Below are 17,342 nucleotides of genomic sequence, written 5' to 3'. Positions count from 1 at the left end.
AATTTGATCTGTCATTATGATGTTAGCTGGTTATTTTGCCCATTAATTGATGCAGTTTCTTAATAGCATTGATGGTCTTTACAATTTGGCATGTTTTTGCAGTGGCTGGTACTGGTTGTTCCTTTCCATGTTTAGTGCTTCTTTCAGGAGCTCTTGTAAGGCAGGCCTGGTGGTGACAAAATCAATCAGCATTTGCTTGCCTGTAAAGGATTTTATTTCTCCTTCACTTATGAAGCTTAGTTTGGCTGGATACGAAATTCTGGGTTGAAAATTCTTTTCCTTAAGAATGTTGAATATTGGCTCCCACTCTCTTCTGGCTTGTACGGTTTCTTCTGAGAGATCCACTGTTACTCTAATGGAATTCCCTTTGTGGGTAACCCAACCTTTGTCTCTAGCCGCCTTTAACATTTTTTCCTTCATTTCAACCTTGGTGAATCTGACAATTATGTGTCTTGGGGTTGCTCTTCTCAAGGAGTACCTTTTGGTGTTCTCTGTATTTCCTGAATTTGAATCTTGGCTTGCCTTGCTAGGTTGGGAAAGTTCTCCTGGTTAATATCCTGAAGAGTGTTTTCCAACTTGGTTCCATTCTCCCCATGACTTTCAGGTACACACATCAAACGTAGATTTGGTCTTTTCACATAGTCCTGTATTTCTTGGAGGCTTTGTTCATTTCTTTTTACTCTTTTTTCTCTAATCTTGTCTTCTTGCTTTATTTCATTAATTTGATCTTCAATCACTGATATCCTTTCTTCCACTTGATTGAGGCGGCTACTGAAGCTTGTGCATGCATCACAAAGTTCTCGTGCCATGGTTTTCAGCTCCATCAGGTCATTTAAGTTCTTCTCTACACTGTTTATTCTAGTTAGCCATTCGTCTAACCTTTTTTCAAGGTTTTTAGCTTCCTTGTGATGGCTGAGAACATCTCCTTTAACTCGAAGAAGTTTGTTATTACTGAGCTTCTGAAGCCTACTTCTGTCAACTCATCAAAGTCATTCTCCATCCAGCTTTGTTCCATTGCTGTCAAAGAGCTGTGATACTTTGGTAGAGAAGAGGCACTCTGGTTTTTAGAATTTTCAGCTTTTCTGCTCTGGTTTTTCTTCCCATCTTTGTGGTTTTATCTACCTTTGGTCTTTGATGTTGGTGGCCTACAGATGGGGTTTTGGTGTGGATGTCCTTTTTGTTGATGTTGATGCTATTCCTTTCTGTTTGTTAGTTTTCCTTCTAACAGGTCCCTCAGCTGTAGGTCTGTTAGAGTTTGCTAGGGGTCCACTCCAGACCCTGTTTGGCTGGGTATCACCAGTGGAGGCTGCAGAACAGCAAATATTGCTGTCTGATCCTTTCTCTGGAAGCTTCGTCCCAGAGGGGCACTGAGCTGTATGAGGTGTCTGTCAGCCCCTACTGGGAGGTGTCTCCCAGTTATGCTACACAGGGGTCAACAACCCACTTGAGGAGGCAGTCTGTCCATTCTCAGAGCTCAAATGCCATGCTGGGAGAACCAGTGCTCTCTTCAGAGCTGTCAGACAGGGCTGTTTAAGTCTTCAGAACTTTCTGCTGCCTTTTGTTCAGCTGTGCCCTGCCCACAGAGATGGAATTTATAGAGGCAGTAGGCCTTGCTGAGCTGTGGTGGGCTCCCCCAGTTCAAGCTTCCTAGCCGCTTTGTTTACCTACTCAAGCCTCGGCAATGGCAGATGCCCCTCCCCCTGCCAGGCTGCAGCTTCGTAGGTTGATCTCAGACTGCTGTGCTAGCAGTGAGCAAGGCTCCGTGGGCGTGGGACTCACCGAGCCAGGCACGGGAGAGAAGCTGCTGGTCTGCCAGTTGCTAAGACTGTGGGAAAAGTACAGTATTTGGGCAGAAGTGTCCCCTTTTTCCAGGTACAGTCTGTCACAGTCTGTTATGGCTTCCCTTGGCTAGGAAAGGGAAATCCCCCAACCTCTTGTACTTCGCAGGTGAGGTGACGCCCCATACTGCTTTGGCTTGCCCTCTGTGGGCTGCACCCACTGTCCAACCAGTCCCAATGAGATGAACTAGGTACCTCAGTTGGAAATGCAGAAATCACCCATCTTCTGCGTCTATCACACTGGGAGCTGCAGACCAGAGCTGTTCCTATTCGCCCATCTTGGAATGGACCTGAAAGGCTTGGTCCTGACCACCAAAGAAATACTTTATCAGCTCCTGCAGTGTCTATTCTTCCATCTGTGCATAGACTTGCATGGCCATTATGGAGGATCCTTTAAGCTAGGTTGCTGGCCAGTTTCTTTCCTTCAATTTAAAAAAACAGTTTGAGAATAATTCATGTTAGTTCTCTAAAAGTTTGGTAGAATTTGCAGTGAAGCCATCTGGTTTTTATTTTCTAGAAGAAGAAACAGGCAAAGAGTAGAAAATAACCTGCTCAAGATCATGCAGGCAACAGGCAGCAGACCAGGCTTTGAAACTAGGAAGTCTAATTCCAAAGTTTCTGAGAATAGGGAGGTAAAAACTTAAATGAGTTTAATGTCCATAATGCGGAAGCAAGGTAAAGAATTAAAAATATGAGACCAAAGTTGAGGTAAAGGTAAGATAAAAGCAGGGGAGATCTCCCCTTTCCACAGAGAAGCATCAGCTGCTTGCCAACATTTCCCTGAAATGTATGCATTAGTTACATACATTTTCTATAAAAAAAAAAAAAAGAAAAACTCTTCAAAAAAAGTCTAAAGACCACTGTATGTATATTAACCATACCAACATTACTAAATGTTAACATTTAAAGCATTATACCTTCTAGAATAAGAATGAAGTAAATTATAGTTACAAGTAGATATATTTTCTCATTAATCGCTAACTATGTTGATTCCTGTTTTCTCTTTTCTAATTATAGTTTCAGAGAGAAAATTAACCTCAATTTATTTTTTTATACCTCTTTGATTTTTTTCTATTAAAAATGTCAAATCTTGTCCATAGCTAGGGAATAAAGACTTCACAAAAGTTCTGATTCTCCTCATTCTCTTCTGAAGTGAAGATCGCATTTATTGTTAGTTTTTCTTTTCCCCCGCACCCTTAGCAAGCTTTCTTGCCCTTAGTAGCAGAAAGATATGTCACCTTTTAAATACCTATTTCTAAAAACTGCCCTGAGCTTTCCTCCTGGAAATAGGGTAAAGACAAATAAGGTAAAATTTTAGTCATATACATGTGCTTGTTTGTAATGTCTTATTTTAAAAAGAAAGGAATAATTTTCTTCTCTTCTTTTAAAAGAGAGTACCTTCACTGAATGAAAGGCAGTATACCTAATCTTTGATTTCTTAAAATTTTTCTTGGTTTACCTGTAGCAACCTGACCGTTTTAAATGCTGCCTTCCTATAATGATTGTTTTCCAGAGGCACATATTGAATAACTTTAAATAAAAAGCAAACTTATTTTATTTTCCAAATAAATGTAAAATGGTATTTTACAGCATGAGACAGGATTGTTTTTTGTCTTCATCCAGAGAAAAAATGATTTAATTCAAATTTTTATATATTGTACTCAAATTGTTCAACATATTAAAATATCTTCACTTTGCCTTTTCTCTGAAGACCTAGAATTACTGTGCTCTTAAATTATCACAACATTCACAGTTCCAATCACTTCAAAGTTGCGTCAAGCATCATTATGCCCCTAAGGGAAAATTGAACTAATGCCCTCAAACAGCACAGTGTTTATTAACTTAAGTAACCATTATAAATGAGAGTGGAATCAGGCAATCTATTACAGGAGCATTTGGTGTTGAACTGATAAGGGCTCTCAAATAATTACATATATAAAGATATAGTAATCATTTTTATTAAGGGTGGTGCAAAAGTAATTGTGGTTTTTGCCATTGCAAAACCGCACTTTACTGCAAAAACCACAATTACTTTTTGCTCCAACCTAATATGTGTTGTTAGAATGATGATATTTCAATAAGAAATATACCCAAATCTTATGCCAAGATCATTTTTACTGTCTTCCCAAATAATAGGTATTAAAAAATCAACATATGATGCAAAACTCAATGTACTGAATATTTCAGCTTTCTATGAATATGAGCTGTGTGAATTCTGTATTCATATTCCATGTGATTTTTTTGTTCTTAGAAATAATTAAAATACTTTAATGTGTTTAGGACTTTTTAACAATGTACACTATTATATTTTACCCTGAATTGGGTAATACTCGTTTCTTATCCAGAATTGGGTAGTATTTTTATATCGGAAGCTGAATTAGGCATGTATTAACTCCATTTGAGAGGAAACCAAGCCCCAAAGAGGTTAAATGATCCATCCTGTTGGGATTCAGGCTAGGTATTGAACCCAAAACTGCAGAAGACATTTGGCAACATAATAAGCATATTAGGACTAAGTGACATGAGTTATTGGGGGAAAAACATAGAAAACGATTGTGTTCCTTTTGAGATAAAGCATATATTAGGTAAGTTTAGTCACTTATAGCTATTTGTAGTGTATTGAATCCTTTTTTTTTTTTTTTTTTTTTTTTTTTTGAGACAGTCTCACTCTGTTGGCCAGGCTGAAGTGCAGTGGCATGATCTCGGCTCACTGCAACCTCTGCCTTCCGGGCTCAAGCAATTCTCCTGCCTCAGCCTCCCGAGTAACTGGGATTATAGGGGTGTGCCACCATGCCCAGCTAATTTTTGTATTTTTAGTAGAGACGGGGTTTCACCATGTTGGCCAGGCTGGTCTTGAACTCCTGACCTAAGGTAATCCGCCCACCTCGGCCTCCCAAAGTGCTGTGATTACAGGCATGAGCCACCGTGCGTGGCCTATTGAATATTTTGATAATGTATAATTGTTATCCGTCTCTCCATTACTCTCAGTTTCCCTGATTTTCCTATGACCAAATGTGTACATGTGTTGATTTTTTTGTGTTTATTATATAGCCTGCTAAAGTCTGTGAAGTAACTTTCTTTCTTCTCTGTTTTAGTTTGTGCCATTCAGGGATTATATTGACAGAAGCGGAAACCACGTATTGAGCATGGCTAGATTGGCGAAAGACGTCCTAGCTGAGATCCCTGAGCAGTTTCTCTCCTATATGAGAGCCCGAGGAATCAAGCCATCACCTGCGCCTCCCCCATACACCCCACCTACACATGTGTTACAGACTCAAATATGACTGTGCTCTGAAATGCTAATGTCACTACAAATCAGAACTGCTGAGTTAATGCTTTGTGCCTGGTGCTCTGTGATGAACCAGGCAATGGGATACTTTTCTCAGTTTGGTTTCAGCAGTACTGGTTAATGTGCTTTCTTGGATCCAAAATTAAATCTATTCCTAAACCAAAACTGTAAATATGGTTGTTGCATGAGCAACAGAAAAATTGTTTAAATGCTTGAAGCAAAGTACGGATGTCTTCTCTAAATCTTTTTTTTTTTTTTTTAACAGAAACAGCTAATTTCCAATGTATTGTTGGAAAAAAGCACAAACTATGTTTTTAACTCAAATATTGTCTTCGACTGCTATGTGTATAGGAAAGCAGTCTCTGTATCAATGTTTACATGTTACTACTTTTTAAATTTCAATACTTTTATAACCGTTCTTAAGAATAAGAGTTTTGAATACTGAATCCTTTGTCTTCTAAATTGCAATAGCTATAATCACAAGAGCAATATCTCTTTGAATGACTGTCTGGACAAACACAATTGCAAATAAGGGAAGGGAAAAATGATTTTCTATTTCTCAGTAACTGGATTGTCTTAGGAAACTACATCTGCTTAATAATCAGTTTCTCAGCAATGTTTGCTGAGTTTGGGAGTCTAAGCCTAGCAGATGTGTCTCCTGGTTGAACATGCACTTTTCATGGAGTTTGGGTTCTAAATTTAGACCGCAGTTGGTTTGTATTTTGTAACACTAAGTAGAAATTAGAAAAAGTCAAACATTGTGAGCTATAAATGCACAGAAAATGCTTTGTAAAAAGTAGCATCCTGATATAATAATGCTATTTAGAAAGACTGAAACCAAGACTATTTAACTGTGAACCATGTAGCAGATGTTTTAAACTTTTTATTCCATTATATCTTGTCTAGATATTTTAATTCAAAGGGATACTGGCTCTCTTGATTGGGATTTCTTGTTATCACCATTCCATGTTGCCACGCAAGGTGCACAGGCTGGAAGTCTTTTGTGAAATTCTCAGTTAAATATATACAACTATGTGACTTAGTGCACAACACATTTGTGAAATAACCTACTCCTATATACTGACCTGCCTGTCCACAAATAATTGTAAAGAGTTTTTGCATGTACAGTTTTTACAAGAATTACAGTTTTGTGAAGTTGTGTCTAAATTAAAGCATTTCTTTAGAACAAATGGCCTTAAATTCTCACAGAATTCCTGGAAATGATTGTGAATTGCCTTCAAATAATGGAAAAGTATATTTATTTGTGTGTGTGTGTGTGTGTGTGTCAAAAATGTAACTGCTTTATAATATTTTTTCCTTACCTATATATTCTATTTAATACTTGGTTTATTTCTACTGTACATTGTTTTCTTTGTCCCAAGTTGACCTAGGGTGACTTTTATAAGCATGAAACTATTTTACTGGAAAGAATATATACATCCACATATCTAACAGTATCAGTGTTACATAACTATGTAATACTCAATTGTCCATTTTTAATTATGTATTAAAATCTTTAAATCATTACTATTTGTTTTGTACATTTCATGTATGAATGACAGTAGAGTTTGATATTTTCATTTACTGATCTTATTTATGCCAGTACAGTGTATAACCTGCAGATTTTTAAATTTACCTTTATCAACCCATAAAACAAAAATAAATAAGATCAATATTCTTTTCTTCTTGTCAAACATTAGTTATTTTTTTGAACTGTCCAGAGAAAACAAAAGTTACACAATTCCTTGTATAAATAATAGTTTGCTCAAACCTAGTGGGAGTAAATGGCCAGGAATGAAGCAATTTCTCTTTACAAATGTTATCATTTATATGGCTGAGAATGATAATCAGAAACTTAGTGATGTTAATGCTATATATAAGATTAGAAAATACTTAAATCTTGTATCTTCATTGCAGAAATGTAGTAAACCAAGAGTGGAGGGATTAAGTGATGTATCCAAGACTATATAACTAGAGAAGAGCTCATTACCATTGTGGAAATATTTGTTATAACTTAAATTTTGTTAGGTGCTATGCAATAGGAAATCACAGAGACATGTTCCATAAAGGCAAATGCATAGTAATAGTTGTACATACAAACTGGTTATCAGGGATGTTCACACAGTAATGAGCAACAAGAAAGGTATGTATTGAGAAGGGGTGATAGATTCAAGTCATTAAACCTGCTGCAGAAGTCAGTCTTCAACTGGTGCCCTCAAGAACCCCAAAGACTTTGGGCACTGTCCTATCTTTCTAATCTCATTTCCTTCCTTTCTAATGAAAGCCTCTAATTATCACTTGAACTCCAGGATGAACTCTTGGTGTTATTTTCAAGTATCTCCATCATCTGATTTTGCCCAGTTATGTAATACCAATTCCCATTGCTTCTCAAATGAATATTGAAACTAACCAGGCCTACCTCATTCCTTTTCCACAACCACTCTGAGTTTACCTGGAGTCGTCTATAGTGTTCATACTTTGTTCTTTCATCAGGCCCTCTCCTCTGGTCTTTACCTGAGGATATCCTTTGCACTTTCCATCTCAAGCCCCAGCTCCTCTGAACCTTGTTCTTTAAAACTTCAATGCTAACAATAATAATCAGTACTTTCTATGAGCTCATCTTTGTATTGCATTTTAGCATATTAATTGCCTCAGATTATTTCCAAACTATTTTACTTTATCTGGGGCATCTTGTCTCTCCATCCTTATAGAATAGTATTTAATGGCACCTAGATATAGGTAAATTTTAAAAACTTCCCAGTTTATTGTACTGTGTAGCTAGAGTGTGAAATTACTGCAACTAAAGACTATTGGATGACTCAATTACTACTTTTTGAATTATCTCTTCCAACATGCAATATCGAGAAAAAAGAAGGGGTGGATATGACTCTGGTGGTGGTGAATGTGGAAAGAGAGGGGATTTGGGATTAGGGTTGGAGCATAGGTTGTTCTGTTTTTCGGGCTCAGGGAAGATAACAGATGGACTCATACACTTTTTTTTTTTATTACTGTGTCATCATCAACTTAGGAAATAAAGACCTCTCACAAGGATGAGGTGGATGTGGTTATTTCTTAGAAGACCTGAAATGCAAAATATTTTACTGAAGAGCATACCTTTTTCTTTCAGCTTGTGTGATTTTTAGTTATTTAATATCTTTGTGTTACATATATCTGTAATTGAGACAGTGGCCAGATTCTTCATAAACTCAGAGTAAAGAATAATTTTTGTGATTAGCACAAATCACATACATTTACTGATAAATAAGCAGCTGAGTTGAGGATCAAATAGGTTTCCTTTGAGTGCATGTGGAGTATTACCTATGAAGATGGAAAACATGGAAATCTACTTGCAAAAAATCACACTAGTGCAGAGCTTTCTCATCAGTGTGTTACAGACGATTTACAGATTTATGCCTTGCAGATGGGCTACAGGTATACACCTTGGGGTGGTGCATAGTACCTGGGGTAATTGGAGCTCCCAGCCTCCATCATGTTCATTGGCTAACCTCAGGATATTTTAACAAACATTCCCATTTTTAATGTGTGTCTTGAAAGGTAGGGAAGCACTGCATTACAGAGATTATTTCTTAAATAACCTCTGCTTACAGTTCCACCTTCATTTTTTCTACTTACATTCCCTATCATATTTATACTAAAATTAAATTGAAAGATGATTCACATACAATTCCTTGACAAATGTATTGTAGCAAATAAAGTTCAGAGAAATAAGACATGAATGTCCTCATGAGAATTTTTTTTTTTTTTGCGTTAATCTTGTTTATCTTTTTACAGTGTATTATAGAATTCCTGGGAAAATTTTCTTGCCTTTTTCACCACCTTCTTCATAAACATCCTACCACTCACGGAAATAGGTGTATCACCAGATGACCCAGAGGACATCAAAGCATAGAGTCAAAGGGATTCAACCTTGTTATTGCCTTAGAATAAACACAGTTCTCGAAGACATCCTCTTCTCCCCACCATGACTGTTCCCCTCACCCCACTTTCCCACCAAGTATAATTCTGTTTGCTCTATCGAAACCTGAGCATCGTTTAACAATAGGCAGTCTTTCATTTTACAAAATACTGGGATGTGCTGAGATCAGATACGTGGGTCTTAAGAATAAGCACATTTTAAAAACATATTGACATAATTCTTTGCACCAAATTTTTTTTCTAAAAAAATCTTTCTTCATCAGATCTTAGTTACTTAGATATGACTTTGATAAGGGAAGACTTGGTATATCATGAACATACACATGGTTTAAAGGGCTTCCTTCAGAAATGTGAAAGGGGAAATAGAGAAGCAACAAACAAGTATTTTCTTATGAGTTATTGCCGAAGCTATGTTTATAACTCTTAAGAGATGATTATCCTAGCAATGCTCACCTCCTAGATTTCAGATTTTTAACCTGGAATAGGAGATACCAAGTAGAAGTACTTCCCCAACACAGAGTATCCCATAACAAAATTATTTTTCTTTAAATGGATATGACCCCCAGCCCTGGCTACCATTTTACTGTATAGAATCTTACTTCTTTAAGCAAAATATGCTAACATAATACACAGAAGTCTCCAAATATAATGTCTGTACTAAGATTATCTCAAAGACATAATAGTTCTAATTCATATCACAAACTTCTAAGCAATATTTGAGGCAATATATTCACACCTCATCAGTTAGGGTTATTGCTTACCTCATACTTCATCAGCGCACCCCCAACCCCAACAGCTAACCTTGCTCTTATTTTCTGGGCTTTAGAGATGCTCTGAATGTCAAACTCTAAGAGGAAAATGACCACTGAACTCTGACTATGGAAAGAGCAAAAGCAAACTAATCGAAAGATTTGCTCATTTAGTTTTAAAGCAATAGTGGCCATGACCTCATGATTTTCTCACCACAAAGTTATTCACCAATATAATTTCCATGAAACAGGCCTGCTGGCCATTCCTAATGTATTTAGATAAGCTGATTTCATACAGATGGGATTTGCTATCAGTCAAATGGGTGGATATCATTGACCTCACAAATTAAGGGGAAGGATAAAGGAATAAATATGCTTAGGGTTGGTTTAAAAATAGCTACCCTTTCAAAGATCTTTCTCTCCTTATGAAATAAGTGAATTAAAAGAAGTTATAAGACCGCTTCAGTAATTTTGACAGAGAACAACCAGTTTGTTAACTCTTACATTTTCTACAAGATAATGCTGACAAGAAACAATAAATAAAGCACCTTTCAAATCTTTAAAACAATATTTAAATCAGAATCTGCTTAAAATTCACAAAATTATTTTACTATCACTTTCTACCATGGCAAAAGGCATACACTGTAATTTAGACATTGGCAAATTTGTCATGCACTTTAGATGACAATTCTGCACCAGATTTCAAAGAAAGTGGGTGATGCCTGAGAAAACGAAATGACAATCACTAGAAACCACTTTGGGTCATCAAGCATCAACTTTTAAGTCCCTAAACATTATATGGACCTAATGCATCTCCTTTGAAAAAAAAGATCTGTGACATTGGTTTGCAAATCTTGAGATAGGTCATCAGATCAGTCTTGAAAGATGAATTACAGGTGACTTTTATCTTTCATTTATTTTCTGAGGATATCCTGTTGTTTTCAATCGATTTGAAACCTAAATCCAAAGTTATATATGTGCTTGGTATCTTCTATAGGCTGGTTATAAAATTGCTGGAAGCTTCAATGGAAGGAGTGTGACTCGTCAATGCCATCTACTGAGAGTCAAAAAACCTTAGTTTCCATCTTGGCAGTCTGATTTTGGGAAAATACCAAGTAAATGTCCAAACTTGATTTTTACCATTCATATAATATGGTGATATTTCCAAGGGTCCTTAAAACACCCTCCTTCTGCAATTCACTCAGAAGGACAGAGGTTAACTTTAATTGGAGCACACCTGGCAACTTGGTTGTTTAATAGCGAGGTGGGACGAGGTTATTAAATAAACTTAATATACTGAGCTATCAAAGTACCTTCTTACAGATTGTGCAGCAAGTGAAACATCTGAATTTCTTCTTTTACAAGGCAGGTTATTAGCTTAGCCATTACTCTTAGTCCCGTATTCTCAATACATTTATTTTCATCTGAGAACCCAGAGGAGTAGGGAAAGATGGGAGAAAATGCCAAAGTCCCATTGCTCTGCAAAGGTCTTTGATTGTCTATCTATGTGCCCCCATGCTTGTGTCACTCAAAAGAGGACTTCTGGACACACACTTCCTAGTGATGGTCTGGATGCCCCGCAGGTGTTTTCTCTATTCTCCTTAAGGACTTGCCTGAAAAAAATACAAAGGCTACTCAAAACAAGTGTTTCTTATTAGGTAATTTAACTTGATTGATTGCAAGATCTCTGCCTCAAATGCTCATCAAACTCTCTTGGCTAGCTGCTGCTTGTTCTTCAAGTCTTCCCTTTACACGATTCCCTTATAAAGTCCTTCCTTGAAGACATGGACTGGATTGAATCTCCATGTTCTGCCTTCCCACAGCACCCTGCGTGTATCCTCCTGTCATTCATCACATCTGTAATTCCTGGTCTGTTGGCTGTATTTCAGTTTTGCCCATGAACTTCAGGAGAGCAGGAAGCAGGCAAGTCTTGTTCACTCATCTCTCTCTCTAACACATAACCCAGGGCCTGGCTTTCGGTAGGTCATCAATTGAATTGTGGAAGTGAATAGAATCAAAATATTGGTTACTAAGAATGTTTTATTAGTAACTTGGTATTTTAATATTTTAAGCCTGAATTTCAGCCAATTCAGATTATCTGTAAAATTTTAAAGCAGCACCAAACCTCACTTTTCCCATATTTATTTTTCCCTCCTTCTAAACCAGAACCGTGAAATTGAATGAAAACAGACCAACAGCTTCTCTCTACCTGTTTTCAGGGATAATTACCAGAAAAATGGTCAAAAGGCTGACAGCAGCAGGAGAGAAGAGATTAATAAAGCTTCAACACAATCTGATAGCCTGTTGGTCTTGACTCAGGACAAACTGAGGAGAAAGTATTCACAAGATGCCGAGATCTTATGTTATGTCAGCTCTGAAATTTCCTTTGACTATGCATGCTAAACAAAACAATACAAAACAAAACAAGATAATATGAAAGATTCTTTTAAGGATATGTTGACCCATATTCTCTCTTAAAAAGTGAAAGTGACAAGCATTTATATTTAGGTAGTAGAAAGGTATTCTAAATCCCTACCTTTGCATTTTAGCTGTGTCTGTGTGTATTTCCAAGCGGATTGTGCATGTATGTGTATGGGGGTGAATACATGCCTTCGCTTATGCATGTGCCATCATATATGTGTAGGTATCAGTAAAAGTGGAGATAATAAACAAGGGTGGGGGTATAGAAGAAACAGCAATGCTGTGCAAGCATTTACTGCCTTTTCTGATGCTGATTATATACCCTGGAGGAAGTACTGATGACCTGCACAGAATGTGGACAAGAATTCAGAAGGTTAGAACTTTTCAACTGCATTCATAACAGGACACATTGACTTGCAAATCCTACTGTGATAATATTTATGATTTTTAATATATTCTTACATCATCTGCTTAGCAACAAGCGAGAAAGATTTAATGAATATGAATTTGTGGGAAAGGAATGTGGAGGACTGTAGTTCTTACATATTGATATTTTAGCTCAAAATTCCACCCACTAGTTGATAAGACTGAATTCCATTTAACTTTCTAAGAAGAAATGAATAAACACTCCAAATCCTACCTGCATCCTCCATTAGATAATCTATTTTCTATAATCATCGGTATAGTAATGACTTTGCTTTAGCATGTAATCACTTAGAAAGCACTATCTCACATGTAATCTTCTATCTTCACCTGTCAAAACTCTGCTCACTCACCAATCCTCAGCTCAAAGGCTACTTTTCAACACAGCTTTACTGCATTATCTTGATGACTAGAGCAATCTCTCTCTCTCTCTTTTTTTTTTTTTTTTTCCAGCCTGTATATAGGCATTCTACTCTGCCTCTCTAGGGGCAGATTCTGTGTTTCTGTGGGAAAGTCTTATGGCCCTAACCCTGTTGAAAGTCAATCTGTTTGATTGAGGTTAATTAACAGGAAACCCATCTGCCTAAATACATGAGTCACCTTCCCCTATACGTCCTTTGTCAGAAATAAAATTCATGCTTCATCTTCCATTTGCGTTGCTCCTTTGTCCTATTTTTATTGCTTCAGAGAAGCAGGGATGATTTCTCTGGACACTCAAAGACCCAAACAATCTCCCAAGGAGTCCCTTGCCTGCATTGTTGCTCATTATCCTGCCTGGTTCTGTGTAGTCCTCCTTGACTAGAGTTTCCACTGCCTTACAAGGTAGAATCTACAAAGCTTAGTTTGTGTTCTTAACGCAGAGCCTGGGGCCAAGACCTGGGTACATGTAGTTCATTAGGAAGGCAATATCCCAGGGCAGGAGTAAGCAACTTGGGAGAGGGAGAAAGTAGGGAAATCTATTATAAGAGTAGGTTATCAAGCTCACCACTGTAGGTAACAAAGCTCTCACTTGTCCCCTCAACTTCTGAGCATAATGTGTTCCCTTCTCAGAATTGTCTCCATGAGGACCAACTGGAAGTATTTATCTTTAAGTTCCCATCTTCTATTGGTTAGGGTTGCCTGCACTTTCTGGGCTGCCTATGTAGGCATGAGGAAAGAGCATTCGAGTTTCTGTGGCATGAGAGTGTTTCCAGGGTGAAAAGTTTAAAAACTGCAGTACCTGCTTGAGGTAAGACACCATCTACAAAAAGAAGTTGGAGTCAGTATGGAAGCCAGCCATGGCTGAAATGGGACATGAGGCTAAGAGAGTGAGTTGGGTCATTAGAGTCACCTGAAACACATGAGCTTCAAGCCCCCATTGAGCTGTCATTACCTGTATTTCCAGCCTCCTCTCCTTCCACTTCTTACCACACAGAAAGCAAATTGCATTAAAGTACATGCAGTTCTACAAATACTCCACTCCATTTCATACTTCATGCATTCCATATGCCAACTCTTTCACATTCTCACTCCTACTCAGCTTCCAAAGCCCTGCTTAGGTGTCTCTGCATAAGAATCTCTTCCTCCTTTGTTTTATGTAACTTTTTAATTGAAGTAAAATATATTTAGAAGTACAAAAATTATAAGCACACTGCTTTAGGATTTTTCACAGAGGAACATATCTGTGTAACAATTTCACAGATCAAAAATACAACATGATCAGCACCCTAGCATCCTGCTTTTGTCCCACCATAATCACACATGCCTCCTCAAAGTAATCACTATCTTGATTTTCATCACCATAAGTTATTTCTGTCTTATTTTCAAATTTTATATAAATGGAATTAAACAATTTGTATTAATTTCTGACTTCTTCCATCCAATATTTTGTGAGATTTATCCAAGTACTTGTGCGTAGCAAAATTTTTTCTCAATTCTCTTTAGAATTTACCTGTGTTAATATATTACAATTTGTTTTTCTCCTTTCATGAACATTGGGTTATTTTTAGCTTTGAATATTATGAAGAAAGCTTTATGACCAATATTGTACATTACTTTTAATAAAAATACACATCCATTGCTATTAGGTATATACCTAGAAATGTTTATTGCCTTAGAGCTTATTGGTCTGAAATTAGCATATCTAAACCTCCATCCTATTACTTTTGGTTTTTCTTATCCTTACATCTAAGGTTTATTTAGGGGTGGCAGGATTTACTTGAGTTTGCACTTCTGCTTCTCTAGGAATTATGGAGGTTTGCCTGAAGTCATGCTGTAGTTGGGTTAATCTGTCTAGTCTGAAGTTATTAGGGGGCCATTCTGCCACAAGTCATACTCTCCATTGGCAATGATAATGGAGATAATGTTGTACCTACGTTTACCAGATAAAACACATCATGTTCAGTTTAATTTGAATTTCTGATAAACAAATTTACTCCCATCTACAGATGTGCCTCTAACATGCATATTTTCCCACATACATGTCTGTTTTCCTCACCATATTGTGAGCTTTCTGAGGATAGGGACTGAATCTTTGTGTTGATTATCCACAGGCACACGTGGCCTAGCAGACATTTAGAACTCAAAAAATACAAATTAAAATGAACTGAATGTCCACTGGGTGGAAACTATAAAAGTAGACCAGAACCATATGGATAAAACCTAACTCCAAAGAATTTTTTTTTGTGAGACAGGGTCTGACTCTGTCACTCAGGCAGAAGTTCAGTGGCGTGATCTTTTGCTCACTGCAACTTCTACCTCCCAGACTCAAGCAATCTTCTCACCTCAGCCTCCCAAGTAGCTGGAACTACAGGTACACAGTTATTTTTTTTCTTTAAATATTTTTTCATAGAGGTGGAGTTTTGCCATGTTACCCAGACTGGTCTTGAACTCCTGAACTCAAGCGATCCACCTACTCAGCCTCCCAAAGTGCTGAGATTACAGGTCTGAGCCACTGTGCCCAGCCAGAAGAAAATGTTTAAGTATACTAACTTTAGCAGGAGAAGCATAAAGCTCAACAGAGATTTCAGTGACCTGAGCCCTTTTTGATATAATCAGTATTGTAAATATCTCAGAGACTGTTTCTTCCCTGTCTTATGATGGAAATCATTTCTCCATGTAAAAAAAATCAAGTCAGTAGAAGATATTTTTGGCATGAAATGTTATTATAGGTTATCATAAAATAACTCTGAAAGCCTCAAACTTCTTTCAGTGGATAAAGACCTTTGCCTACCAGACACCAGCCAACAAACCTTATTGAGTTTGCATCTGCTCTGCCGTATGCCTAAGATTTCTACCCCCCATTTCTATGAAGCAATATGAAGGACCAATTAACTATTTTAGTAACTTCAGTACATTCATGTTTATGCTTTGTCTTACAATGTTATTTATTTGGCTATTGTTTCCTAGATACGTTAATAAACTCTGAAGAAATCATGTTTTGGGGAACAATAGACACTGGGGACTAAAAGAGATATAAAGGAGGGAGGAGAGCAGGGTTGAAAAATTACCTCTTGGGTACTATGCTCATCACTTGGGTGACAGGTTCAATTGTACCCCAAACCTCAGCATTATGCAATATACCCGTGTAACAAACCTACATATGTACCAGTGAATCTAAAATAAAAGTTGAAATTTTAAAAATAAAAATACTATTTTTATTGCTTTTAAAAAAGAAACCATCCCTTCAGAACCTGAAAACATTCTCAATCTTAAAGATTGAAACTGCTATAACTTATATTCCATCAAATATTGGAAAAATAATATAAATATGGTATATAGACTTATGCAACTCTAGATGGAAAAATCAGGATTAGTTGTAAAGTTGTAAGAAAGTATATTTTGTATAGACATAGGAAATATTTTTTTAAAAACTTAGAATCCTTCAATTACAGGATGGATTGACTTAGAGGATAGCAAGTCTTCTCTTCTCTTACTATTTAACAGCAGAGCTGGATGACCTCCTGGGATGTCATAGAAATACATTTTTATAAGATAATTGTATTGGTCTGTTTTCATGCTGTTGATAAAGACATACCTGAGATTAGATAATTTATAAAGTAAGGACATTTAATTGACTCACAGTTTCACATGGCTGGGGAGGCCTTACAAGCATGGTGGAAGGCAAAGGAGGAGCAAAGTCATGTCTTACATGGTGGCAGGCAAGACAGAATGAGAGCTTGTGCAATGAAATTTCCCTTCATTAAACCATCAGATCTCATGAGACTTATTCACTATCACAAGAATAGCACAGGAAAGACCCACTCCCATAATTCAGTTACTCCCACTGGGTCCCTCCCACAACACGTGGGAATTGTGGGAGTTACAATTCAAGATGAGATTTGGGTGGGGACACAGACAAACCATATCAATAATCTTAAAGTTTTCACCTAAATCAAGTTGCTCTGTTATATTCATCAAGTTATATTTCTTCTAACATAAAACCTATACGAATAAATATGTAAGCTATTATTGTATACTGATAAGTATGAGGAATAAAATAGGTTGAGTCATATAATAGAAAATGTTTGTAATATGGTTTGGTTTTGTCCCCACCCAAATCTCATTTTGAATGTTAATGCCTGTAATTCTCACATGTCATGGGAGGGACCCAGTGGGAGGTAATTAGATCATGGGGGCGTTTTTCCCCATGCTGTTCCCTCGATATTGACTGAGTTATCAAGAGATCTGAAGGTTTCATAAGCATCT

At 37.0% G+C, this 17,342-nt stretch overlaps 1 protein-coding gene across 6 annotated transcripts in view; it reads left to right on the top strand.

Moving 5' to 3' along the window:
* CPNE8 (copine 8) overlaps positions 1-6,821 on the top strand; it is a 239,232-nt gene extending 232,411 nt beyond the window's left edge. For all 6 annotated transcript variants that reach the window (XM_050750139.1, XM_050750138.1, XM_050750135.1 and 3 more), the window contains one exon: positions 4,934-6,821. In XM_050750139.1, the coding sequence (XP_050606096.1) occupies positions 4,934-5,122 (189 nt within the window). In that variant the 3' untranslated portion in view covers positions 5,123-6,821. The remainder of the gene's footprint in view (positions 1-4,933) is intronic.
* Positions 6,822-17,342: the final 10,521 nt, after the last annotated feature.

This window comes from Macaca thibetana, chromosome 11 (assembly GCF_024542745.1).
Source record: "Macaca thibetana thibetana isolate TM-01 chromosome 11, ASM2454274v1, whole genome shotgun sequence".
Taxonomy (NCBI): Eukaryota; Metazoa; Chordata; class Mammalia; order Primates; family Cercopithecidae; genus Macaca; species Macaca thibetana.
The sequence above is the reverse complement of the archived record's forward strand: the minus strand, read 5'-3'. Positions and strand labels throughout refer to the sequence as shown.